Below are 27,516 nucleotides of genomic sequence, written 5' to 3' on the forward strand. Positions count from 1 at the left end.
ACGACCTCACCAGACATACCCATCACCTCTCCATTGCTGCCCCAAAATGCCTGCCTGAAACCAACCTCCCACGGCCCAAAAACAAGCCCAAATCAACCTAAACGCTGCCGCCCAAAATCTTGAACACTTTTTGAAGCCCACTAAGCTATTAAGTCAACTTGAGTTCACCTTGTGATCAGCTCAATTAAAAATCGTTTGAGATTAACTCGCCTCATAACAAATTGAGTTTAAAAATATTTTTGAAGCTCATTAATTATGTTTACAAACAAAGTTCCAACAATTATTGAAAAACCCTTCTAGGATGGAGCTTATAATTATTACTCGTCTCCTTTACCGACCCTAAACGTACATAAAGTGATAAATCTATGGCTTGGAAGCCCACCATAGAATCAAAAGCAAATCTCAGATCAAGTACCAGTTTGCATGACCAGTGACAAGTCCAATTCACTAACCAAAGTACCTTTTCATTGATTGTATAGTGAAGCACAATTAAACCAAAAAACTTCAGGAAACACTTGTCCGGGAGGGGAGAAATAAATCCCCCACATTCATCATTGAACCCTTTTCCATCTCTCATGTTTAGCCATCTCTGCTGTTATGATGAAGGAATGAGAATGAGGGCCCCACTATTCAAATAATTTTTTGTTACAAAATATCAGTCGGAATTGACGTTTTCAAACTAACTTTTTGTAGAATAATGAAGGCTGATCGCAATGAGGTACATCAGACCCATTACCTTGCTAGGAAGGCCCTAATGAGTGACGGTGTCACTCATTTCCAGATCAACATCTTTTGCAAGGAGCTAGTGTATGGATCTTATATTATCCAAGTGTAGATTCTTTTGTTGTTGTTGATGGTTTAATTATTTGTAAAGCTGTTTACTTTACCTAATGAATTTATTGTTCTTCCACCAAGAAAAACACGAAAGGTTTAGGAGCGTTTCCGGTAAGCTATTTGTTACTATTTCTAATCAAATTGTTTTCATTAAACTAAAAATTATTAAAAATGTGTTAGGTGTCTAAAAAAAAATGTGTTGAACGTTTTAGTTTGACCTTGTACAACATTAAAAGGTTTGTTTTTACTATTGTATATAGAACTCGAAGTATTGAATAGAACTCAATTAAATTAAAAACGACTTTCATTTAGCCGTCCTTAAATACATATATCATAGGAGATACTTATATTCTCGCTTATTATACTAATTAACTCGAAGTATATGCTCCGTAATCCGCAATATGCGCCTAAACGGAGTACTTATATATATAAAAATATAAAAAGCTTCTCTCTCTCTCTCTCTCTCTCTGTAATCAAAGTGGTGTTCCGGTTTCTTAAAAAAAGAACTTTTAGAAAAAGAAGGTAATTTCAAGCTCAAAAATCATATGTTTACGTAAATAATTTTCCTACCAATATGGATCTTGTTTGATAGATCTCATTGAAATCTTTTAAACGGTGCAAAAAAAATTAAAAAAATATTTTTCATTTTCATTATACTTGAGTTTGAAATTATCTCCGTTTGAAAAAAAAATACTTTTTCTAAAAGCGGAACACCACATATCCCATTGGAATCTGGGTCGCAATCTCTGTCTATTTCTTTAATCCTTGACTTTTTTTTTTTTTAATTTGGTTTTCTTTTGGAGTAGTATTTCCTTAATCCTCTACGCTGGTGTGACGAACTCTTGAACGATTACATTGTGAAGATGGAGATGTCTTTAATTTTTTGACTGACTGCCCCAAACCAAATCGCCGTTCCTCTCTAAAGATCCGTAAGTACTACTCCACATGAATTCCCTTTATGCATCCGGATCTGAATTCTTACCCTTCAGCTCTTTTTATGCGTCTTGCCGAATTTACCTTGTATTGATTGGAATTGCTCGAGGATTTCATTCCCCAAAACAAATATTCTTCGCATTAAATGGTGACTAATTTACTTCCTTAATTAACGTTCGTTGTTTCAGATTGTGATCAGGACGTCAGATTTTGTTGGCAAATTGTGTTCGTAATCGAATTTAGTAGTATTTTTTTGTTCTGGATTTTCATTGCTTAACTATTGAGAGCTACTATTTAGTTCACCGGACACTCGTACGATATGATTCTCCTTGATTCTTGTTGTCAGGGGCGATCCAAGGGTTGTTGCAAGGGGGGACCCGGCCCCTGCACAGCTCTAAATATTCTCGCTTATTATACTAATTTTCAGGTTAATTAAGAAAAGTTATATGGGATTGGCCCCTGCAAGTCCCTTGAGCGAAAAAAGTTTCTTGAAAATTTCTACATTCCTTGAGGGAGGGAAACTAGGCCAAACACTAGAAGGAGGAGTCAGCCCTTGTTCGGGGTAAAAATTCCTGAAATTTCAAGGTATCAACATTTTATAGGTTGCGTGAATAAAATTAAACTGTGGCTACGCACATACACAAATCCTGCCCACCACTGCTTCTTGTCATAAGCTTTTCAAACATATGACAAGCAGCTTGTATGAAAAATCAGCCACATATAACATTTTTCTTTAAGTAATTTGAGGAACTTCTTGCCCTGTTTTATGGACATTCATGACTAGATCTTATTAATAAGGGATCAAGTTTTGATGATTAGCAGAAAATTTGGAAGTGTTTGAAATCCATGAGATTTCTGGTAGGCAGGTGGATATCCATAGATGACCTAATAAAAATGGAGAGTTCAAAAGGTGTTTTATCTATCTTTTTTTTCTTTTTCTTTTTTCTTTTGCTCTTTGTTGAAGTGTTGGTCATTGTTACTCATCTGAATTTTCCTTCAAACTGTACATTTGTTTCCGCATAGGGTCTGTTTGTTGCCCATATTAGGCATGATATTGGATTGCATATCACATGAGACAGCGTTTGAGCATTTGAATGCAATAATTAGTGCCAGACACCAATCCCACAAAAAATGAGATGTATAGTACCTTGGTGATGACGTATTGGTAAGCCAACCATTATTTATCCAGTGACTATGGTCTGATTACTCGTCCTATGGGCGTACATGTACACTCATAATATATCCGACCAATCAAACGAGGCCTTAAGGTCTGTTCAGTTGAGCATTTTCACATTTTTATTCTAGGCATGCCGTTTTTTCATTTTTCTAGCAAATTTAGAGTACTTGAAAAGACATAAAACATTACAGGTGAATCATGGCGATGAAAGGGAATTCAGGAGACAACAGAACTAGGAGTTCCATATCAATCTTTATTGTTGCTGGGCTGTGTTGTTTCTTCTACCTTTTGGGTACGTGGCAAAGAAGTGGATTTGGCAAGGGAGACAGCATAGCTGTTGAGATCAACAATAAGGCCGATTGCAGCATACTTTCCAATCTCAATATCGAGACTCGTCATGGGGATGAAGCTGGGACAGTTGATGACGCGAAATCTGAATCCAAGGTTTTTGAACCATGTGGTGATCGCTTCATTGACTACACTCCGTGCCAACACCAAATGCGTGCAATGACATTTCCCAGAGAAAATATGAACTACAGAGAGCGACATTGTCCTCCAGAAGGAGAGAAGCTGCATTGCCTTGTTCCAGCACCAAAGGGATATGTAACTCCATTTCCATGGCCCATAAGTCGCGACTATGTCCCCTATGCAAATGCTCCATATAAGAGCTTGACGGTTGAGAAGGCAGTTCAGAACTGGATTCAGTATGAAGGCAGTGTGTTTAGGTTCCCAGGTGGTGGAACACAATTTCCTCATGGGGCAGATGCTTATATTAATGAACTTGCTTCAGTAATTCCGATGAATAATGGAGTGGTTAGAACTGCATTGGATACTGGTTGTGGGGTAAGTCAGAGGTTGAAAATACTTTGTTAATTTTGTTTTTATCTGTGTTGTTCTTCTGCCTTCTGCCTTCACTATTTATCTACTTCTATGTTCATTTTGGCTTTCACATTTTCAAGTTTCTTTATACGGAATGTGCTCGCTATCTTGGTATGGTTTTCATTTTTGACTTTTTGATTTCCCCTTTTTGTATGAGATTTATGATTTTTTCTCTTCTTGGTTCCTTGTCTGTGCCATGGTTCTTAAGACTGTTTTGGGTATGTAATGTTTTTGTTATTGGTGCAGTGCATACTTGTACCGGTGTAATATTTTTGAGTTCAAATTTTATCTTTTTTTGACAATTGTATATCCATATTTTGTTTGTATGCATATGCTTAAAATGTTTAATGATCTAATAAGCATGAAAACATATATGTGAGTATCCTATTTAAAACTAGTAATCATGGTGACTTAAAGACCATATATCCAGAGAGAAAGAAAACTAACTAGTTTTTTTGTACAAAAAGAATGAATGAATATTTTAGAAAAAAATATTAAAGCAATAGCTTTCATTTCATGAAATGACCTCCTCAAAATACTAATAGAATACCCGCTATGTTCATGGTGTAACCGGTATTGCTGGTATGCTACAATATTCAAAACCTTGGTCTGTGCTGCTCGTTTTGGCTTGCTGGGGTTTTATATTTCTGATTGACTGTTGCTATTTGTTTTCATGATTAGGTTGCAAGTTGGGGTGCATACCTGTTTAAAAAGAATGTCCTAGCTATGTCATTTGCTCCAAGAGACTCACATGAAGCGCAAGTTCAATTTGCTTTGGAAAGAGGTGTGCCTGCAGTTATAGGTGTTCTTGGAACAATAAAGCTACCATACCCGTCTAGAGCATTTGACATGGCTCACTGTTCTCGTTGCCTGATTCCATGGGGTGTAAATGGTGAGATAGCTACTACAGTAGATTTCTTTGTGGGGAAACCGAGGGTTTCCTTGCCATTGGTCTTGTATTTTTCGGTTTGAACATGCTTTTTTCCTTTTTATGATCCAAGATGCTAATCTGGTTTTTTGATCAGCAATGACAATAGCTGCTCAAACAGGCTTGTTTCAGATTTGATTAATGATTCGAGTTTTGTACTTGTAAGATACATCATATGTTGATTCTTATCTCCTACAAATAGAAATGCACCATATTTAAATTGTGAGGAATCACAAGGCATCATTAGCTATCTAGTTTTTCTTGCTAATGAGCTTTACCATTTGGCTTCTCTCTAATTCAGCATTTAGCCAATTTTTATAGTCGCGTCGGCTTAGACACATAAACCATGACTTTTAGTTGAGGTTGGCTACAATAATTACTTGTATGCAAAGGCTCTTAAAAAGAATGTGATGCACAAGATTCAGTGGAGATTAAAGCCTTAAATGACGGGTGCTATGCACATTCTAATAAGTTAGGTTGGCTCGCTGAGAAATGATCACCTTTTTGTTTCCGTTGAGAGTGAGAGACCGACACTAATGCATGTGCAATACTGGTACGCGAAGGGTGTGGATGTTTTTCTCCGAGTCCGCATACCGTTTGAATAGAGCCTGCCCCTACCTGTGGCACTTAACTCATTTATAGCAACTAAGCAACGGACTTTGTGTGCAATGCCAATCTTGTGAAAGACTGTTATGAGAGTCCACTCGGAAAAATCAAAGATATTCCTCACCCTTACTAGGCGATTAATTGATTTATGAAGAGCCCATGTAATGTAATGTATATATACGTATCTATACACTTGTGTTATATACTTTTACATGTACGTGTGCATAACAACATCATTCCACTTCTCTTTGCAGATGGAATGTACATGATGGAAGTTGACCGAGTTCTTAGACCTGGTGGATACTGGGTACTTTCAGGTCCACCCATCAACTGGAGGACAAATTATAAAGCATGGCAGCGCCCAAAAGAGGAACTTGAGGAGGAGCAGAGGAAGATTGAAGAGGTTGCCAAACTTCTTTGCTGGGAAAAGAAGCATGAGAAGGGTGAAATTGCCATCTGGAGAAAAAGATTAAATAACAAGAACTGCCCTGAGCGAGATTCTAGTGCTACTATGTGTGAATCCACAAATGCAGACAATGTCTGGTATGTTTTTGCACTTGATAACTCTAAGTATTCAACCAGCTTCTTCCATTTTAAGAGGCCAAACTGTTGACTTTATGCCGTGATGGGTTAGAGGCGGCATCTTTCTGATAATTAAATTTCAGTTAGTCTCTCTACCTTCTTCCAGTTTCATATTTGAGTGGACATATTAACCAAAACTCGATTTTTGGTGTCTGCTTTCTCTGGCTGCGAGTCTTTCTTACACCAGTTTCAGGCCATGGTCGGCTTCCCTTGAAAACTATTGACGGTGAAGGGTGTATAAAAGATTCAGTATATGATCTAGATGTTTTCTTAATGCTCTCAACTTCATTGTATGACAGCTCGGCCATGAGCCTATATTTGTGAATAATCAAAGTTTTCATCCTCATATTGTATATTAGGATGAGTTGTGAATAATATTAAGCAATTCAAAACATAAAAAAATATTCAAGAAGAACTACTCAGCTTCTGATTTATTAACCTTTCTGGGTTGTGTAGGTACAAGAAGATGGAGGCATGCGTAACTCCTTATCCAGGGACTAGTAGTCCAGATGAAGTTGCTGGTGGTGAATTGAAACCATTTCCAAAGAGACTTGATGATGTTCCTCCCCGAATAGCCCGTGGGTCTGTCCCCAGAGTATCTGTTGAATCATTCCTGGAGGACAACAAATTATGGAAGAAGCATATTAAAGCTTATAAGAGGGTCAATAAGATTATCGACTCTGGGAGATATCGTAATATTATGGACATGAATGCTGGTGTAGGAAGTTTTGCTGCTGCAATTGAATCTCCCAATTTGTGGGTAATGAATGTCATGCCAACTATAGCTGAGAAGGATACACTAGGTGTTATATTCGAACGGGGCTTGATTGGCATATATCATGATTGGTATGTTTCTGAAAAACATTTCTTATCTGGTTGATTGTTGCTCTACCATCATCTTGTGGTTCTCTCTCTCTCTCTCTCTCTCTCTCTCTCTCTCTCTCTCTCTCTCTCTCATGCATCTGAGCTACTGTTTGGGGAATCAAATTATCCATATAGCAAGAGGAAATTAGCTTTCTTATTTGGTCATAATTAGTAGTAAACACTGTAAATGTATCCTTCTCAATATAGTTCTAGTATTGACAATTAGTTTTTTCTTTTATCCTAGTATTCAACTATCTTTTTTATCACTAGCGTTGTGATTTTTTTATCCCGTGCATTGAACGGGCACAAACGCTAGTTAGTTGTAAACAAATGTAAGTCACCATTACAGACAAGATTAGGTATCATAGAGCTAGAAACAGTAAATGAACATCTGGTATGATTCATTCCTGTAATTTTGTTCGTTTTTAAGTCAAATGCTATTCGGTTAACCTCAGATCTTTGCCATTGCTAACAATTAACAATAGATGAAAAGAAGGATAGCAATAAAAGCTTACAGCTTTAAGTGGTATATTGAAACTCGTTTTTATTCGCTTTGTGTACTCAGATGTCAGATGTCTTTTGTCTTTCTGATGTGTTTCCTTTTGTTTTTCGTCTCCTTGTTCAGGTGTGAAGCCTTCTCTACATACCCCAGGACATACGACCTTATTCATGCTAATGGTGTGTTCAGCTTATACAAGGACAAGTAAGCTTTTTTCCCTTATTCCTGAATACTACATTCCGTCTGAGGCCAACTGTTTTGTCTGCTGATTGGTCTTTCTGAGCAATTCATTTTACTCATCAATGCATGCACTTAACGATTTCAATCCTCTTTTTCACCCTGCTGCTGAAAATGTCTCAAACAGAACATAGGTGGGCTTAACCCACCTCCACGTTCAGACCATCCTCTGATCTACGACCAACCTCAGCTCGCTAAAGTCAGATGTCTTTAACGCATGATCTGCAAGGGCATTGTTGTGCTTGGTCGCCTTCGCTAACATTTAGACCTTATCTTGCTTATTGAGTATCCAGGAATCTCTTCATATTTCTGAAATTCGTTGAGAATTCGATTTCTGCTTTTCACCGAGAATGCAGGGGACTACGATGTGCACTCGTACTTATCACAAGCATTGACAGTTGATTGGTCGTGCTATAGTAATAAGTGGGTAGATAGATTGGAAAGTTGTATCATGTATAAAGTGCACCACCTGACTGAGACCTAGCTTGCATCATTCGAAGCGCGTCGTATACCTCTGCCATTCAAAAGATCGTTAACGATACGATTATACAGTATAAGGAAAATCCCGAATTTGGATCCAAAATTGACGGCTTTGTGTGAGTTTATCCATGCGCTTATCCTCTTAGGCATTCTTTTTCTGAAAAACTAGTAAAATTAAGAAGACCACTTGGAGTTGTGCAGGGGCCAGGTCATCCCCTTCTGTCTGCCTTGTGGGCGGCAACACACGTTTTCACGCACTAGCTCATACACAACTGGATTAACAAAGAAAAGGTTAGGTTATATTCTTTGCTTGAACAGTCAACCACCTAGGTAATGATCTGGCATAAGGAGAAGATCAGGTGTGCTATTGCAGTTTAGCTATGGACAACAACTTTTTTGACTCCCTCTCTCAGAAGGGTGGTGCAATCCAATTCATCTTTTTTGCAAGACCTTCCTCCCTTTTTATAAAAGGTGTCAAATAGTAGGTCTCTAGAGTTTTTCACTCCATTAAATGAAACACACGTCAGCCAAATGTGGCCTTGTTGACTGAGCAGATATGCTGCTGTGAATGATAATGGTCCGGTAGAAAGATCTTACAAGTCCATCCAACTGATATTGTTCCTATATTTCTGTACGCGACATACCATCCCGGCTTTACCAGCTACCTAATGCTTTTGTTTTCTGAGGTGAAAATTGCTTCTCAAATTTCGCAATCTGTGCAGGTGCAATGCAGAGGACATTCTCCTAGAAATGGATCGGATCCTACGACCCGAAGGTGCAGTTATATTCCGTGACCAAGAGGATGTACTAGTCAAGGTGAAAAAACTTGTATCTGGTATGAGGTGGATTACCAAAATGGTGGATCATGAGGATGGGCCCCTCGTCCCTGAGAAGGTATTGTTCGCAGTTAAACAGTACTGGGTTGCTGGGGGGAACAACTCGACATCGGAACAGTGAACGATGAAGAAATGGGAAGGCATTGTGGCATGATTGTGCGGCAGTGCTGGTAGGTTTGACTGTTAGTCCAAACGGTCTTTCAGTAATTTCTCGTTGTCCGTAGCTGGGAAAAGTTCAGCAATCAGTAGAGGCTGCTGGTGGAGCTTTTTTGTTGTTTGTTGGTCCATTTTTTCTGCACTAGTTAGAGATACTTAGGCATATTTATTCATCCAGGGTGATTTGGGATCCATTTCTAGTTTTTTAACTCTCTTTTCTTTTTCTCTTTTTGCTAATGGGGTTTTTGTGATAAGCCCAGTTCTGTAAACAGATCTTAAGGTCATTCTAATGCTTTTTTTTTTTTTTACATGCTATTGCTCTCTGTAAACATGCTATTGTTGGAGTATTCATTTTCCCCAATTTCCATTTATCACTAGCGAGTAGCAACGGAGTTGTGATTGTATATTGTTTTGCTAGATTTCTGCTTTTTTGACGGAAATAAGTTGATATAACTTCATTAAATAATCTTGATGTATACTGTTATGTTTGTTTTTTTTCCCCCTCAAGTTTTTTTTTTGGTAAATGAAGATTTTATAGAACAAAAAGATGTACAGTGTCAAAGGGGCATACCCCGCCCGAAATCAGCTAGACAGATCCTGACTACATAAAAACCCTACAGCTATTTGAATCTATACAGACCCATCAGCTATACATTTCCATCATAAAATCCACAGAAAGAAACAACTCAACCATCAAAAATGCAACTAGGCAGGCGCCACATAGCACAAATGGCCCTATTAATCCCGGTCTCCTTAACCTTCTCCAAGCACTAATGCAAGCTCCAATGTTCGTAACAACTCTGGCCTCCATTGTTTGAACATCAAGTTACAATGTTGGAAAATACGGCTGTTTCTTTCACCCCAAACATGATAAACTAAAGCTGCCAACGCTTCTTTAGAAACCAAGTTCAAGAAGAGAGAACCTTTATGATGCTGCACCATCCATCCGACAATCTGGGATAAAGTGTAATCAATACAAGGTTAACGAAATCTCCTCTGAACAGCACTCCAAAGTTGAGAAGTATATTGAAAGAACAAGTGCTCATGGGACTCCACAGCACTTGCACACAGTACACATTGAGCCTCCATCAACACACCCCAAATGATGCAGCCTGTCCTTAGTAGACAAGCGCCGTAGAATTGCCAACCATTGTATTATTGACCATCTAGGGATAGCAGGTTTAAACCAAACAACCTTGGCCCATTCCACCACAGGCTTTGGGCTTCTAAACGCATTCCATGCTGATTGGATGGAGAATTTCCCAGACGCATTCAAATTCCAGACCATTGTTTCTTCTTGGGCCAAGTGAGGTATGAAGGAGTCAGGAGTGTTCCTTATGATTTCTCTAGTGACAGAGTTTCTTTCCCTAGGCCAATGCCACTTTTGATCCACAATAATAGAAGCTACTTTAGCAAACAGATTTCTCCCAAAGTTATACACAACCCTGGCTCCAAACTTAGTCAACAAGGGGCCAAGAGGATGCCAATTATCCAGCCAAAGAAATGTCTTGTTTCCATTGCCCACTAGGTAAAGTAATCCAGGGCTACACCAAGGGTCTCAACTTGAAAATTTTCCAAATAGTCCACGAAGCAGTTATAGGCTATAGGAATAGGAATAGCCCACATGCACTTCCCTTTAATTATATAAGTGTGTACCCACTTGATCTACAAGATGTCAGCCCATGAAACCTTTGCACCTGCACTCTTCATTTCAGGGTCTGACCAGAAAAAGGGATCTTAACATCTTCTCAAGTTGTCATGTTTATGTGTTTCGTTATTCAAGTTGGCCGGGTTGGCCATGTCCTTATTCAGCCAATTAATGGTTGTAGACTCTTTTGTTTTTGTTTTTGTTTTTATCATAATTAATTGTTGTAGGCTGATTTTGATAATTCTTGCTTCTGGTTTAGCATCCTGAATTAGTAAAAGGAAAGGAAAAAGAACAGGGACATCAGCCAAGTGGTTTTAATGGAACTACTCATTCTGTTAATAACGCAATCAGCCATGAGGATGAGCTCTCTCATTTATAATTTGCTGTATCCTGTATGCATCATCAAGACTACTGAACTACATATAATTCTCCAGAATACCCAGGAGAAAAGTATCAGTATCATTTCCCCAAGTTTATTACTAGTAATTACTTAGAGCATCTCCAATGCTTTATCCCTTTCTTCTACCCAAACCCAAAATTTGAGTAAAAACATCAAAAATCCATCTCCAATCCCATACGCATTTCCTTACCCATGTTGAGTTTTACTCTTTTCCTTGCTCGAATTTGAGGAGAAATCCCTACCAATTTACTTTGAAATCCATAATGGCAAAATCAAGATGACAGACAGTAGTCCTAATGTTTTATGTAGAGACCGAATGTTTATGAGCCAATCCATGCATGGTAAAAATCATAAGCTGGGGTGGTGGCTCGTGGCGGTGGCGCACGGTTGTGGTTCTAGTTTTTTGGGTTGTCTGTTTTTTTTTTTCCTGTTGTTTCCGTGTTTTTCTGCTCACGCTTTCACGTTGTGTTCTATTCCTTAGGTTTCACGGCCTTCGATTGTTGTTGGCACCCTTTGTTTCAGGCGATAGCACAGTTGTGTTTTTGTATCATGTTTGTTAAACCCTTGTACTCTTCTTTCATATATATATATATATATATATATATATATATATATATATATATATATATATATATCATAAGCTTTGTAAAAAAGTGATACAAGGTTTTTTCAAAATAAAAGTCGAGAACACGTACACAACTCATCAAGTACTAGTTGTGAGATAGTCAAATATGCCCTATCAATTGAGCTTTCATTGTCCTGGCAAGGAGACTTCCATAGTTGGGTTCAGGGAGAAGCATCGTTGGATATTTCTTCTGTTCATTAAGCAGTAAAGTATTGAAAAGAAAAAAAAAACAAGTACCAAGCACTAGTATTCAACTCCTGTCCAAATTGTCTTGTCACCCAAAATGTGAAAAAGAAAAAGAGAAAAAGAAGGTACATGGTAATAGATAAAAAGGTGACAAACTGTCATGAATAAACCCTTGGCATGTAACATCCACTCACATGCAATATTGGTAACCCCACAAGACTACTTTATGAGAGGAACTAAAATTGTGGAGACAGAAGCCTCTCAAATCAACTCTTTGTTCTCTCTCAACTTATTCAAACATGTCTCGTCTTTAATATCTCCCCAAGCCCTTGCTATTTTCCTTAGTCTCCTTGCCATTTTATGCCTTCATCTCACACGTTTTTGATCCTCTCAAGTCTCAAATTTTTCGAAAACTATTTCATTTGATTTCCTTGTATTAGCTTATAGAGCAATTCAGCTTTCTCATCATCCCCATAAGCCCCTTTATCATAGGCCTCTTCACCTGCTTCTTCAACTAAAACTCCTCTCCTTTTTTTTTTTTTTTTTTTTCCACCTTAACACTTGAATCTGCATAAAACCTGTCTCATATTATACTCCTATGGAAAGCCAAACAGATTACGCCGAAAACCTTCGCGTCGCCTCGTTTTCCGCTTACCTCAACTCCACAGATGACGACAGCTTTCTGCTCAAGCTCACTGGAGCAATTCCCGATCCCATTTCGCCCGAAGTGACTCCACGCCTCAAAAGCACTTTCGTTAGAAGCAAGACTACTGAAGAGGGTGAAATAGGCGTGTTTGGTGCTGAAAAATACTTCAACATGAAAATGGATTATTACCAGACTCCAAAAGCACTGATCGATCACAACAGCCAAACAATGATCGAACAGGAAAAGCCAAAGTTGAGGGCTGGAACTCCCAGTGTTACTTCTGATGCCAGCTCCAATAGCCAAATAGCATTATTGCCAACTTTTTCGGAAAACCGGCCTCGGATTAAGCCCAGAACGGGGTTTGGAAAGAGCTGTTTCACTGGATTTGGCTGCAATGTGCCCTGTTTGGTTAAGAAGTCTGTTCGTATCAATGAGCCTGTCGAATATGGTATGGTTCAAAGGAGAGATGTGGGAAAAGACTCCTTTCGTTTCGCAAATCCGGTTGTGTTTGACGGAACAAAGGATTCCTCCCAATCAAGATTAATTCAGGTTCCTGATTCTGTTATAGAAAATTTCACAGTTGGAAAGCACTTAGAAGATGCGCGAAAGTCGATTGAGGTGTTTGGCTCTCAACAAGTAACCAAGAAAAAGTGCGATATCACGACGAATCTGGAGAGGAAACTGGCAATGCTGACATGGGATGCGATTCCGAAATCCAAAAACATAGCACCAACATTGGAAAGCGGGACGGGACCGATCGACGATATCCAGAGCGATGCCAGTTCTGATCTTTTCGAGATTGAGACCGGACACCCGTTGCTGACAATATTGCAACTGCAAGGAACTCAAGATCAGATTTCCACGTACGAGCCAAGTGAGGCGAGCATCGAGTGGAGCGTAGTAACAGCAAGCGCAGCGGACTACGACGAAAAAATGAGCATTGGAGGAGAAACGAGAGCGGTGAAAACGAAAAATGTAGTTAAAAAGGAGGGGCAAAAAGTGCGGAGCAGAGCCGGATTGTTGGGTTGCAAGAGTCAGAAAGCGGTTAGTATTGATGAAACTGCGGTCAGGGCTAACGAGATAAATGCGAAATCCATGGCACGAGGGAAGGCACAGGGCTGCAGTGAGAGGAAAGAATTCGAATTCGCGACGGGCCAACGGTCTTGGTCCTCTAGAACAATCTCCCCATAGCGCCATCAACAATGTCTGTTAATTTCCAAGCAACATGGGCAGGTGCAATGAAGGAAATTTGTTCTTGGAACATTGTCAAATCTTCTGCTCCTTATTTGTTTGTCTGTCTGTCTGTCTGTGTTCTCTGTTTATATTTTTGTCTTTTTTTTTTTTTTTTTCAAGTTAATTATGCACTTATGTGGTTAGATTGTGAGAGATATTTTATTTTGTATCAGGTGCCGTTTCCAGCTTCTCTGTGCTAATATAGATAATATATTTTATCCCTATATATCTTTTGGTCATTAAAAAAAAAAGGAACTTAAAAAGATGGAAGAAGAATCTGGAAATTTCTAGGGCAATTGGGGCTGTGTGAGGTCATTAGCAAACTATATACTGTTGCTTGACCACTCTTGTCAAGAGAAATAGATTCCTTTGCTGTTAAAATCTTTAGTTTTGTTCTCTAGATTGTAAGCCAGAGGGTCATGCATGTTTTGGAATATCTATTCTACTCTACTCTGGTATCCTGCTTTTTCAATCCACTAAAAAGACAACAAATCCTACTTCTTCTTTTTTTTGTGTCGGGATGTTTATAATGTTCTAAGATATGGATATGCAATGCTTCACACAGAGTGATAAACTATCCAAATCCTTTAAACTGTTCAATATCTTTTAGTAACACATGGGCCTTTTTGTAGTACCGATATTAACACTACATTTTAACGCTTCTCTAAAAACTTTATAGTTTGTATAATTTTCCTCAATCTTCATTTGAGCCTCAAGTGTCTTATTTGTTATTCATGGAATTGAGACCCCACTTTTAACTTTGATAAAGACCTAAAAAAAGCTCTAGAGAAAAATTGGATAGAATGTAGGTCTCAGAATGAATGTAGTGATATTGACACAATATCTTAATGGTTGTCTATATATATATATATATATGAATCTATATTCTTTTTCAGCTCAATTAAACCTTTCATTTGGGATGTAGGCAAAAGTAGATGTGGAAAATGAGAAGGCACCACGTGTTTGATAATCATGGAGTTGAAATGGCGACTTTTCGAGCTATGAAAGTAGCTCAATGGTGGGAAGGAACTATCCAGTCACGATTTTGTTACTGATACTAGTGAATTAATTGCATTGAGGAATGTTTTTTGAGATGGCAAATCGCATGAATGTCACAGTACGTGATGATCAAGTTGGATATGACTACATTCAATTTCCTAACTGTCCCAACAACTCAGGTGGATCCCATTCCCATATGGGTTTCCCTTCTCTTTTACCATATCTTCCCCTTTTTGGGTTGGAAATTGGTAAGCACCAAGGAGAGGCTAAAATTGAGCAAATTTTTATTCAACATCCCTCGGGTACAAGCATCGTCACGTGGTGTCTAAGGTTCCTTTCCACTATACATAAATCATAAGTGTGAGGACCAAGACAAAGTATAAGCTCCACCTCAATGTGTGATAAAATAAACCAGAAGATTAGTGTATACCTATTCAATGCACAAGTTAAAAGAGTTACTAAAAAGTCAAAGAAGCAAAACAGTATTGATGGGCATGAGTTCAATTTTCTTGAGAGAGAACAATCCAGAGTTGTAAAGGACAATGAAGCGTAAAATTTGCAAAACCTTTGGGCAAGAGTTTTAATATACCTGAGGCAAGTTTCTCAAATTCCCAAAAAAAATTACACTTTTTCATGGGTAATTGTCATGTTAGTTGGGTCAAGTGATCCCACTTGACCCTATATACCTCCGTCAATGCTACGGGGAGAATAATCTCTCGAAGATTGTTTTGGCTTAGTTAAATTTCCAAATTGAAGGCAGCAGGCTTTTGAAAAAAACTGAGCATATTATTCCAGTGTTTAAAAAGTGGGACTAGTTTTAAAAATTGTTATAGACAAAAAAAAAAAAGTTTTGAAAACCTTAAATCAAATAAATTTCTTTAAAATTTACTCCCTTCTTCCCGTAAAGGTAGTCTATTACGAAAAGACGTGTAATTTTTGGATCAAAAAGTAAATTGCTTTCATGGATAATTTCTTAAATTTCTTGACACCAAATTAAAGGTGCATTGAACGATTCTGAATGCGTGTATTGATGTCTATGCCCCTAGTGGGGATCAGACATTTATTCTTCATAGAAGAAATATTTGATTGGAATTATAGCTAGGTAGAAAAAAAATACATCTATGAGAGGATGTACATCAGTGTACCTATATGGGATCAATTAGGTAAAGTGCCGAACAAAACCCTCAAAAACCATTTGCAACATACTAGCAAAACAAGAAGCTAAAATACACTCAGCTCAATGGCTCTGTAGAAATACCGAGGTACTGTTCATAGTCATTTTTTATTTTATTTTCTCTCTCTCTTCGTTTGGAGGCAGACGATGATGAGACGAAGGACGAGAGTTTGTTTCTCGACAATCAGGATCTGGAGAAGTTAAAAGAGTGTTTGGACTTCAGGTTTGGAGGAGCAGAAGTCGCCGGAGATCGACGCGTGTTCGTCGGCTTCTTCGGGCAGAGTTTTCCGAGCGGCTTCTTCCGATTTTGATCAGTTCAAGAGAGAGAGAGAGAGAGAGAGAGAGAGAGAGAGGGGATAATATTTTAATAGTATTTTATAAGAATAGAGATGAAAAATAAATATAGAGGATTGGTGTGGAGTTGAGAGAGATTTGAATAAGTAGAGTAAAAAAAGTGTAATATTGGGTAGCTAAAATACATATTCTTGGTGTACATATGCTATGAGGTAGAGAGTATTTTCAACCTAGCCAAGTTAGTTTAGTTTAGGCAATTGGAATGTTTTGCAAGGGACCAGTGGGGAGTTGTATATCAATATCACGCTGGAGGTTTTAAATACAGAAATTATGATACAATAGGACCACTAGCATTGATGCCTCCATGATGTATTTGAAAGAGGCTCACCCTTATCATTGTCATACAATGACCCTTATCAAAAACATTTCTAAAGAGGTCCAATAAAGAGGCTGAAATATTGGCTTTTGAAAATAATGTTATTTACTCCTACTATTTAGAGTATGTTTGGATGGTCGAAATCTTCATAAACATGTGATTACCATGAATCGAATTTCTAGACTCGTTTACTAATTTAATAAGGTCTTTTCATTCATGGACTAATTCAATAATCTTATCCATGAATCAGAACTTTTGGAAAACTTATTAGAGTTAGTGTTTTTTGTTAATGAATTGAACAAGGAATCTTAGATTACCATGCGGTAATAAAAAGATGATGTTTTCACTTAGGTTGCGTTTATTTGAGCGTAAAATATTTTCCTGTAAAATAATTTCAACATTTTTGATGTTTGGTGGTATAAAATTGGGGAAAAAATATTTACCCGTAAAAGTTTTCTAGCAATGAGAGGAAAATGACTTTTTAGCAAAACTTCGGTAGGTCAATTTTCGATTATGCGATCCTGACCACTTTGCCCTAGCCCAACCACCTATCGTCCTTCTCCTCACTCAAATTCAGTTTTTGTCAATGAAAACCCTCCCTCTCTCTCTCTCTCTCTCTCTCTCTCTCTCTCTCTCTCACACACACACACACACACACACTCACTCACTAACACACAGCTGAAAAAATCGTAAACATCCCCAAATTTTATTCTACCTTTCTCTAATTCTCTCTACTTCCCACGTCTATGTCTCTCTACATACGAACATATATAAATCTATATGCCTCACCCAAATTGTAGACGCAAATCTCTAGTTCTTTAAATTTGTAGGACCTAGAATTTATTTGATCATTTACGCATGGAACTAGCAACCAAACACGGAAAAATTAAAACGAAAAATTGTCTTTTTAGCAAAATCATTTTACATGGAAAATATTTTTCTGTGTAAAATATTTTACTTTGAAACAAACAGAGCCTTAGTTTGGAACGTGATTTTTGGCCGAATAGGTAATCAAAAACCACATTCCTATTTTGATTAGTTTCAAGTGCGGGATACAGTGTCAGTTCCACCATTTGCAAGGTTGGTCAAGCACCCCTAATTTTTTTTTTTTTTTATAGATTACATTTAATAGTTTAGTCCTTCTTGAACACCTTATCCAAAAATATTTGAACACCCAACCGAAAAATCAACCCACAAATCCATCCAATATAATACTACCCAAGTAATAGATAAATTTGTTGATTGACAAGAAAAAAAAAAGTAATAGATAAATTTTTGGGTATGTATAGTTGTGATTTTTAGAGGGAATAGAAATTTCTGATCACCCTTCTCAGAATTTCTGGAGCCGCTATTGACGAAATATAACATCACTTTCCCGTCTTCTCTTATCGAAACAAAGCCTTAGAAGACAAATGAAAATTTTCCCCCATTGTTGTTAAGATGAGACAGGTCACGTTTAAAGCAGCAATTTGAAATAAAATTAGATGTTGGCTAATAATTCAATAACAACACTCCAAAACACAAACATTCACATAAATATATGGGATGTGGTGTGTGTGAGCCTCACACATTTATGTAATTATTTGTGTATTTGAGTACGTGTTTTGGACTAAAACTTTTGGGTGTGGTGCCGTCTCACCACTTGCTGTTTTTGCACACTAGCTTTTAGAAAATCCAAATAAATTTGGCCTTGTTCAACGAACTTTTTATTTTAGGGTGCTGTTAAATACAACTGCGAATTTACTACATGTAGTCAATTTCCTTTTATGAATTGGCTACATGTAGTAAATTCGCAGTTGTATTTAGCCGGGCCCTTATTTTATTTTTTCGATTTGTTCCACTAACTTTTTGGTGCTATTTCTTATTTTGTCTTCATTAAATTTTTTCGCATTTATTAGTTTTACGCCTAATTTTTTTAGATTATAGATTCGTCTCATCAAGATAAATCAAAAAAAGTAAAAAAAATTATGACTTTTACCCATATATTTTTGGAAATATCCAAGATAAAGCCCAGAAAATCGGCTTTTGTGGCTTTTTCTCGGATATTTTAAAAAATAATTGGGTTCTTGTTTCCTCTCTATGTGGCGAATTAATAATCCACAAAAACTAGATGCAAACACACACACAATTTGAATAAAAACAAAATAAGAAAAAGTAAAAAAAAAAAAAAAAACTTAGTAGAACAAGATGCAGTAAAAAGGCTCTTTAACAACAAAAACACTCATTCCGCTGATTTATGTCTCGCAAAACCCTAAAGCTCATGTTACCAAAAAAACCCCAACACTCATGCAGTTCAGTTCTCCTGTATCCCCCCAAAACCCCAAATTTCAGAATCTTTCAACCGTTCCTTTCTCTCTCTCTCTCTCTCTCTCTCTCTCTCTCTCTCGTGGCAGAGTGAGGACAGAGATTGAAGAAAGAGGTGCGAAGACGATGGGGGACAAGGGCAAGAAGTTGAAGGTTGCAATCTCCGTCAAAGGTACACACTTTCCGGCAATTCAGTTCAGGCTCACACTATCGCAAAGTTATTTGAATGCTTTTCTTTTCTGGGTTATGTTTCTAGCTGTGGCCTTTGAGCTTACTGCAAGAGCAGCACTGTAAAACTGGGTAAAAAAATAACTATCTTTTACTTTCTACTTGGTTGATGGGAATTAGATTATTGTTGAATGTTGATTAGATCATTGTTTTGGCATGAGTCGAGCAGCTTTACTTCCCAAACATGTAGCTGCAGTGGTAAAATATCAGAAAGACCCACTGAGGGCACTAGAAATGTTCAATTCTGTGAAAAAGGAACAAGGGTTCAGGCATAATTTGTTTTCATACAAATGCATGGTCGAAAAGCTTGGTTTTCACGGGGAATTCGAGGCGATGGAACAAGTCCTCGCAGAAATGAGAGCAAACATAGACAATTGTTTATTGGAAGGTGTGTATATTGGGGCCATGAGACATTACGGTAGGAAACGCAAGGTTCAAGAAGCGGTCGACGTGTTTGAGAGAATGGATTTTTACAACTGCGAGCCGTCTGTTTTATCGTATAATGCGATAATGAATATCTTGGTCGAAAACAGGTATTTCAATCAAGCCCACAAAGTGTATATGCGAATGAGAGAGAAACGGATTGTTCCCGATGTGTATACGTACACAATCAGGATAAAATCGTTTTGCAGGACGAGTAGGCCACATGCTGCTTTAAGGCTCCTAAAGAACATGCCTTCCCATGGGTGTGAGCTGAATGCTGTTGCATACTGCACGGTAGTAGGTGGATTGTATGAAGAGAATTTGCAGGATGAGGCATATGAATTGTTTGATGAAATGCTTAGGAGTGAAACATGTCCCGATGTTACCACATTTAATAAGCTTGTGCACACGCTTACTAAGAAGGGTGATGTGCAACAAAGTGAAAGACTCCTAAACAAGGTTCTCAAAAGGGGTGTGTCTCCTAATTTGTTTACTTTCAATATATTCATTCAAGGGCTTTGCAAAAGAGGCCAACTCAAGGAGGCTGCTGGCATGGTGGATATTGTGAAAAGGGAAGGCTTAAGTCCTGATGTCGTCACATATAACACACTAATATGTGGCTTGTCCAATAATTGTAGGGTTTTAGAAGCTGAGAACTATTTACAGAAGATGGTGAATGAGGGGCTTGAGCCTGATGGCTTCACTTACAATAGCATTATTGATGGGTATTGCAAAATGGGTATGGTTCAAAATGCAGATAAGATTCTTAATGATGCAGTTTTCAAGGGGTTTGTGCCGGATGAATTCACATATTGCTCCCTAATTAATGGGCTTTGCAAAGATGGTGATGTGGAAAGGGCGATGAGTGTGTTTAAGGAGGCATTGAGGAAAGGGTTGAAGCCTAAAAGTATAATCTACAACACCTTAATTAAAGGGTTGTCCCAACAGGGACTAATCGTAGAAGCCTTGCAACTTATGAATGAAATGCAGGAAAATGGTTGCAAACCTGATATATGGACTTACAATTTAGTTATAAACGGGTTGTGCAAGATGAGTTGTGTACTCGATGCCCATACTCTCATGAGTGATGCGATGGCCAAAGGGTTCCTTCCTGACATTTTCACCTTCAACACACTGATTGATGGCTACTGTAAACAATTGAAGATGGCTAATGCAATTGAAATACTCAATAGCATGTGGGACCATGAAGTTACGCCCGATGTGGTTACGTATAACTCAGTGTTAAATGGCCTCTGCAAAACTTCAAAATCTGATGATGTTAGGGAAACTTTCAAAGTAATGGTAGAGAAAGGATGTGTTCCTAACGTTATCACGTATAATATACTCATGGAAAGCTTGTGCAATGACCGGAAATTAGTAGAAGCCTTGAGCTTGCTTGACGAAATGGACACCAAGGGTCTTGCTCCAGATGTTGTTTGTTTTGGCACACTGATGAATGGGTTATGTGATAATGGGGATGTGGATGGAGCCTACCAGCTGTTCAGAAGAATGGGACAACAGTATAAACTTCTGCATACAACAGCCACCTACAACATAATGTTAAATGCATTTTTTGAGAAGCTTAATATGGGCATGTCACACAATCTTTTTCTTGAGATGATTGACAATGGTTGTCCCCCAGATAATTACACTTACCGTGTCATGATTGATGGCTTTTGCATGACGGATAATGTTGATTCTGCCTACAATTTTCTTCTTGACAACATTAAGAAGGGGTTCATTCCATCATTGACAACCTTTGGACGTGTAATAAATTGTCTGTGTCTGAAACATAGAGTACATAAGGCCGTTGGTATAGTGCACCTTATGGTGCGGAAGGGAATCGTCCCTGAGATCGTAAACACAATTTTTGAGGTTGATAAAAAAGAGGTAGCAGCACCAAAGATTGTTTTGGAAGATTTGTTGAAGAAGAGTCATATAACTTATTATGCATATGAACTTCTATTTGATGGCATTAGAGACACTAAATTACTGAAGAAAAAGCCTTGACGAAGCTGTTCTAAAAATTCTAAGAAGAGATCTTCTTGTATTGATGAGTAGAATTCGCTCGGAAGGAGTGGCTAATCACAGAAATGGAATGAAAAATGAAGATATTTAAGCTGCATCAAGCATGAAGCAGCTGGATATTGAGCCCTGGTGGCATCTGATGAGATGCCGCACCGCACGTATTATTTGAGTAGATATCACTGCAGAATAGAAGGTATTATGGCACTATTTTTTTTCTTTTACTTGGTATTTCATTTGAATGCTTATAGCAAAGTCCAAGGTAATATCCTAGCTTCAACTAAGCTACATTTGCCAGGCTGTCTTTCCGAGACAGTGCCTTCTATGAAGTATTATGATTTGTCAGGCTGTTGTTCTTGCATTCTCTTTCCCTCCATACCGACATTGTAATTTCTTTGTTTCACCTAGAGCTAGATAACACCTATGTTGCACGGACATGGATACGAATACAGATACGGACTTGAACACAGACACGGGACATGGGACACAGAGATTCTAAAAAAATGGGGACACGGACACGGCTTCAATTGGTGATGTCCATCTAGGATGCCTGCTTGGCTGCTTGAATTGACTGATCGATATGTGTTTTATTGATGTTTTAGTATTGTTTACATAGTTTTAATTGCACCCCCCACGTGTCCCCCTGCAAAAATTAATTTACTTTTTAAGGGACACTCCACGTGGCATGTCCCATGCATATATTCCCGTGTCCCTTGCACGTCCCCGTGTGACCGTGTCCAATATGTGGACACGGCGACCTTTACGAGTGTCAGTGCTTCATAGGATAACACTATTCATCATCTATTTTAAGCCATGTCAATGTATGTGCACTTTCATATCCTCACCATGCTTAGTTCAGAGGTGCTGCCAGGGTTTCAACATTTTGAGATAGGGTTTCATTTCCTTCATAGCACGAACCACGCTTATTTGCGTCTTAAGATTTCCGCAAGTTCTTTTACCTGCCATGATATAGAGGTTTAGCTCTAGCTGTTGCAAACAGTGCAAACTCTCCAATGCTTGATTCCTGTAATTTTGTTGATTTTTAAGTCAAAAGCTATTCGGTTAACCTCTGATCTTTGCCGTTGCTGACAATTAATAATAGATGAAAAGAAGGAAAGCAATAAAAGCTTTCAGCTTTAAGTGGTATATTGAAACTCAATTTTTATGGCTTTGTGCTTCCCCCGTCTTTTGTCTTTCTGATGTGTTTAGTTTTTCGTCTCCTTGTTCAGGTGTGAAGCCTTCTCTACATACCCCAGGACATACGACCTTATTCATGCTATGCTAATGGTGTGTTCAGCTTATACAAGGACAAGTAAGCTTTTCCCCACATTACTATATCCTACTTTCTATTTGAGGTCAATTGTGTTGTCTGCTGATTGGACCTTCTGAGCAATTAATTTTAATATTTTACTCATCAATGCATGCTTATAACTTAACAATTTCAGTCCTCTATTCACCCTGCTGCTGAAAATGTCTTGAACAAGAAATGGTTAGGTTATATTCTTTGCTTGAACAGTCAACCACCTTGGTAATGATCTGCCATGAAGAGAACACTAAGATCAGGTGGTGCTATTGCAGTTTAGCTATGGACACCAACTTTTTGACTCCCTCTCTCTGAAGGGTGGTGGGCTCCACTTTGTCTTTTTCGTACAACTTACCCCAATTTTTATAATGAGTGTCAAAAAGTAGGTCTCTAGATATGAAACACAGCATTAAACGGCCTGTTCAACCGAATATGTGCAGATATGCTGCTGTGAATGATATTGGTCCAGTAGAAAGAACTTTTGAGTCCATCCAACTGGTATTGTTCCTAAATTTCTATACACGACATACCATCCCAGCTTTACCAGCTACTCTAATGCTTTTGTTTTCTGATGTGATCATTGCCTCTCAAATTTTGCAATCAATGCAGGTGCAATGCAGAGGACGTTCTCCTAGAAATGGATCGAATCCTATGACTCGAACGTGCAGTTATATTCTGTGACCAAGTGGATGTACCCGTCAAGGTGAAAAAACTTGTATCTGGTATGAGGTGGAATACCAAAATGGTGGATCACGAGGATGGGCCCCTCGTCCCTGAGAAGGTATAGTTTGCAGTTAAACAGTGCTGGGTTGCTGGGGGAAACAACTCCACATCAGAGCAGTGAACGATGAAGAAATGGGAAGGCATTGTGGCATGATTGTGCAGTAATGCTGCTAGGTTTGACTGTAGTCCAAAGGTCTTTCAGTAATTTCTCTTTGTCCTGGGAAAAGTTCAGCAATCAGTAGCTTTTTTGTTGTTTGTTGATCCATTTCTTCTGCGTTAGTTAGAGACACTTAAGCATATTTTTTCATCCAGGGTGATTTGGGGTCCATTTCTAGTTTCTTTAACTTTCTTCCCCTTTTTTTTTTTTTTGGTTGTGTTCCTCTTTTTGCTTCAGGGGCTTTTGTGATAAGCCCAGTTCTGTAAACAGATCTTAAGGTTATTCTAATGTTTTTTTTTACATGCTAATGCTCTCTGTAAGCATGCTATTTGTTGGAGTATTCATTTCCCCCAATTTCCATTTATCACTAGCGAGTAGCGACGGAGATGCGATTATAAATTGTTTTGCTTGTGTGTCTCACTTAGAGAGCTAGTTAAAAAACGGAAACTTAGCTCCCATTCCAACCCCAACTAGATAAGGAGATCCCACAGAGATTTGGGTTGTTGCTAGAGCCGGTGGCTAAGCCCGCAAAAGAGCCCCGACTCGATAGGGAGATCCCGCAGAGATTTTGGGGGTTGCTAGAGCCGGTGGCCAAGCCCCCAAAAGAGAGGTAGTTTCCCGTGGAACTAGTCATATACTGAACCCTGCGGTCATGCCTTCGGAACTGTTGCCATTTCACAAGTGTAATGGAGCCACTTTTGGGGGTTCAAACGCGCTCCTGGCCCATGTCATTTATGGTTGCGATTTTTGTTTATTAAGATTTTGCATCATCAAGACTACTGAACTACGTATAATTCTTCAGAGTACCCAAGAGAAAGTACTCAGTATCATTTTTTGAATAAAAGAGAACACTCCCCAAGTTTTATTACTGATTACTACTACTCCCTCCGTCCTCTTTTTAATGTCCAATATTTTATTTTGGGCTGTTCCTTAATAAGTGTCCATTTTGTAAAGGTAATAGGTAAAAGTGGGTACATTTCCCATTTTGCCCCTAAAAGTATATTCCATTTTGAAAAGTTAGTGAGTAAAAGTATAATGATGATGCCTTCATGAAGGGTAAGTAGGGAAAGTGGAGGTAAAAGTTGATGTGAAATGTGTAATGTTGATATTTTCTTAATAAGTTAAAGTTAAAAAGTGAGACACTTAAAAATGGACGGAGGGAGTACTACTTAGAGCATCTCCAATGCTTTATCCTTTCTTCTACCCAAACCCAAAATCTGAGTAAAAACACCAATAATATATCCATCTCCAATCACATATGCATTTCCCTACCCATTTTGAGTTTTACTCTTTTCCTTGCTCGAATTCCGGGAGAAATCCCTACCAATTTACTTTTAAATCCAAAAAGGCAAAATCAAGAGGACATAAAATAGTCCTAATGTTTGATGTAGAAACCGAATGTTTATACGGTACCAATCCATGGTAAAAATTTGGCAGGCCGACTTTTCTAGTTGGGCTTAGCAAGAAGCATCGTCGGATTTTCTTCGGTAACAATGAAGTTTATCGACTGAAAAAAGAAGAAGAAGGTACCAAGCGCTAGTATTCAACTCCAGTCTAAATTGTCATGTCACCCAAAATGTGAAAACAAAAATGAAAAAAAGAAGTTTCATTGTAATAGATAAAAGAAAAAAGGTGACAAACAGGTCACGAATAAACCCCAAGCATGCAATATTTTTGGTAACCCCACAAGACTACTTTATAAGAGGAACTAAATTGTGGAGACAAAAGCCTCTCAAATCAACTCTTTGTTCTCTCTCAACTTATTCAAACATGTCTCATCTTTAATATCTCCCCAAGCCCTTGCTATTTTTATGCCTTCATCTCACATATGTTTTTGATCCTCTCAATTACCTACCTAGCTCCTCTCAAACTTTTCCTAATATTATTCTATTTGATTCCCTTTTATTGGCTTATAGAGATATTCAGCTTTCTCATCATCCCCATAAGCCCCTTATCATAAGGCCTTTTGGCCAGCTTCTACAACTAAAACTCCTCTCCTTGTTTTCCCCCTTAACACTTGAATCTGCATAAAGCCAGTCTCATATTACACTACTATGGGAAGCCAAAAAGATTACGCCGAAAATCTTCGCGTCGCCTCATTTTCAGCTTACATCAACTCCACAGATGATGACAGCTTTCTGCTCAAGCTCACAGGAGCAATTCCGGATCCTATTTTGCCCGAAGTGACTCCACGCCTCAAAAGCACTTTTGTTGGAAGCAAGACTACTGAAGAGGGTGAAATAGGCGTGTTTGATGCTGACAAATACTTCGACATGATCTACCAGACTCCAAAAGCACTGATTGATCACAACAGCCAAGCAATGATCGAACAGGAAAAGCCAAAGTTGAGGGCTGCAACTCCCAGTGTTACTTCTGATGCCTGCTGCAATACCCAAACAGCATTAATGCCAACTTTTTCAGAAAACCCGCCTCGGATTAAGCCCAAAACGAGATTTGGAAGGAGCTGTTTCACTGGATTTGGCTTCACTGTGCCTTGTTTGGATAAGAAGTCTGTTCGTATCAATGAGCATGTCGAATATGGTATGGTTCAAAGGAGCGAGGTGGGAAAAGACTCCCGTCGTTTCGCGAATCCAGTTGTGCTTGATGGAACAATGGATACCTCCCAATCAAGATTGCTTCAGGTTCCTGATTCTGTCATAGAAAATTTCACAGTTGGAAAGCACTTAGAAGAAGCGCGAAAGTCGATCGAGGTGTTTGGCTCTCAACAAGTAACCAACAAAAAGTGCGATATCGCGATGAATCTGGAGAGGAAACTGGCAATGCTAACTTGGGATGCGATTCCGAAATCCAAAAACATAGCATCTACATTGCGAAGTGCGACGGGACCGATCGACGATATCCAGAGCGATGCCAGTTCTGATCTTTTCGAGATTGAGACCGGACACCCGTTGCTAACAATGCAACTGCGAGCAAGTCATGATCAGATTTCCACGTACGAGCCGAGCGAGGCAAGCATCGAGTGGAGCGTAGTAACAGCAAGCGCAGCGGATTACGACGAGAACATGAGCATTGGAGGAGAAATGAGAGCGGCGAAAACGAAAAATGTAGTTATAAAGGAGGGGGGAAAAAAAAGTGCGGAGCGGAGCCAGATTGTTGGGTTTCAAGAGTCAGAAAGTGCTTAGCATCGATGAAACTGCAGTCAGGGCTAACGAGATAAATGCGAAATCCATGGCAGTAGGGAAGCCACAGGGCTACAGTGAGAGGAAAGAATTCGACTTCGCAACGGGCCGACGGTGTTTGTCCTCTAGAACAAGCTCCCCATAGCGTCAACAATGTCTGTTTTTTTCCAAGCAACATGGGCAGGTGCAATGGAGGAAATTTGCTGTGTGAACATTGTCAAATCTTGTGCTCCTTATTTGTTTGTTTGTTTTGTCTGTCTGTGTTATATGTTTATATTTTTTTTCCTCTTTTTTTTTTTTTTCCAAGTTTATGTACTTATCCTTGGATTGTGAGAGAGTTTATGTTTGCTACTTTGTCCTTTCTTTGTATGGCATGTGCCCACTCCAGCTTCCGGAGTAATCCATGCCTCTCAGGAGAATCGATGACTGTGCTATTAACCTATCCTTGAGGAGAGCCAAGGAAGGCACGCGCCCCCCCATTCCTCCCCCCCCCCCCCCCCCCACAAAAAAAAAAAAAAAAAAAACTGTTTTTAAAAAATTAAGGGCCCCAAATTTTATTTATAAGGTTTTAAACTAGCTATAGAAAATAAGTACCATTGTGTTAGCATAATTACTACTTTT

The 27,516-nt window shown here is 38.6% G+C and overlaps 4 protein-coding genes across 6 annotated transcripts; 3 read left to right on the forward strand and 1 right to left on the reverse strand.

Annotated features, from left to right (window-relative positions):
* The first annotated feature begins 1,303 nt into the window (after nt 1-1,303).
* LOC131336304 (probable methyltransferase PMT2) lies at nt 1,304-9,382 on the forward strand. Of its 3 annotated transcripts, none has more exons than XM_058372090.1 (7): nt 1,304-1,763; nt 3,136-3,787; nt 4,505-4,715; nt 5,612-5,900; nt 6,396-6,785; nt 7,429-7,506; nt 8,742-9,382. In XM_058372090.1, exons 2-7 carry the CDS (start codon nt 3,143-3,145, stop codon nt 8,974-8,976), a joined length of 1,848 nt encoding a protein of 615 aa, XP_058228073.1. In that variant the 5' UTR covers nt 1,304-1,763; nt 3,136-3,142; the 3' UTR covers nt 8,977-9,382. The 3 variants fall into 3 exon arrangements, with proteins under 3 accessions (XP_058228073.1, XP_058228072.1, XP_058228074.1); XM_058372089.1 differs by having other exon boundaries at nt 1,565-1,767; XM_058372091.1 differs by lacking the exon at nt 1,304-1,763 and adding an exon at nt 2,791-2,932.
* On the reverse strand, nt 9,039-10,721 carry LOC131298698 (uncharacterized). Its single transcript, XM_058324176.1, has 4 exons — nt 10,681-10,721; nt 10,081-10,555; nt 9,770-9,965; nt 9,039-9,148 (listed from the first exon to the last, which is right to left on the reverse strand). Exons 1-4 carry the CDS (start codon nt 10,719-10,721, stop codon nt 9,039-9,041), a joined length of 822 nt encoding a protein of 273 aa, XP_058180159.1.
* A 1,264-nt stretch (nt 10,722-11,985) lies between these two features.
* On the forward strand, nt 11,986-27,246 carry LOC131336255 (protein PHYTOCHROME KINASE SUBSTRATE 1-like). The gene is made up of 2 exons (XM_058372041.1): nt 11,986-13,022; nt 26,310-27,246. The coding sequence occupies exons 1-2, from the start codon at nt 12,469-12,471 to the stop codon at nt 26,896-26,898; spliced, it is 1,143 nt and encodes a 380-aa protein (XP_058228024.1). The 5' UTR covers nt 11,986-12,468; the 3' UTR covers nt 26,899-27,246.
* LOC131336254 (putative pentatricopeptide repeat-containing protein At1g74580) lies at nt 18,823-24,063 on the forward strand. The gene is made up of 4 exons (XM_058372039.1): nt 18,823-19,068; nt 19,294-21,768; nt 22,802-22,884; nt 23,485-24,063. The coding sequence occupies exons 1-2, from the start codon at nt 18,879-18,881 to the stop codon at nt 21,555-21,557; spliced, it is 2,454 nt and encodes an 817-aa protein (XP_058228022.1). The 5' UTR covers nt 18,823-18,878; the 3' UTR covers nt 21,558-21,768; nt 22,802-22,884; nt 23,485-24,063.
* Nucleotides 27,247-27,516: the final 270 nt, after the last annotated feature.

This window comes from Rhododendron vialii, chromosome 8a (genome assembly GCF_030253575.1).
Source record: "Rhododendron vialii isolate Sample 1 chromosome 8a, ASM3025357v1".
NCBI classification, from domain to species: Eukaryota; Viridiplantae; Streptophyta; class Magnoliopsida; order Ericales; family Ericaceae; genus Rhododendron; species Rhododendron vialii.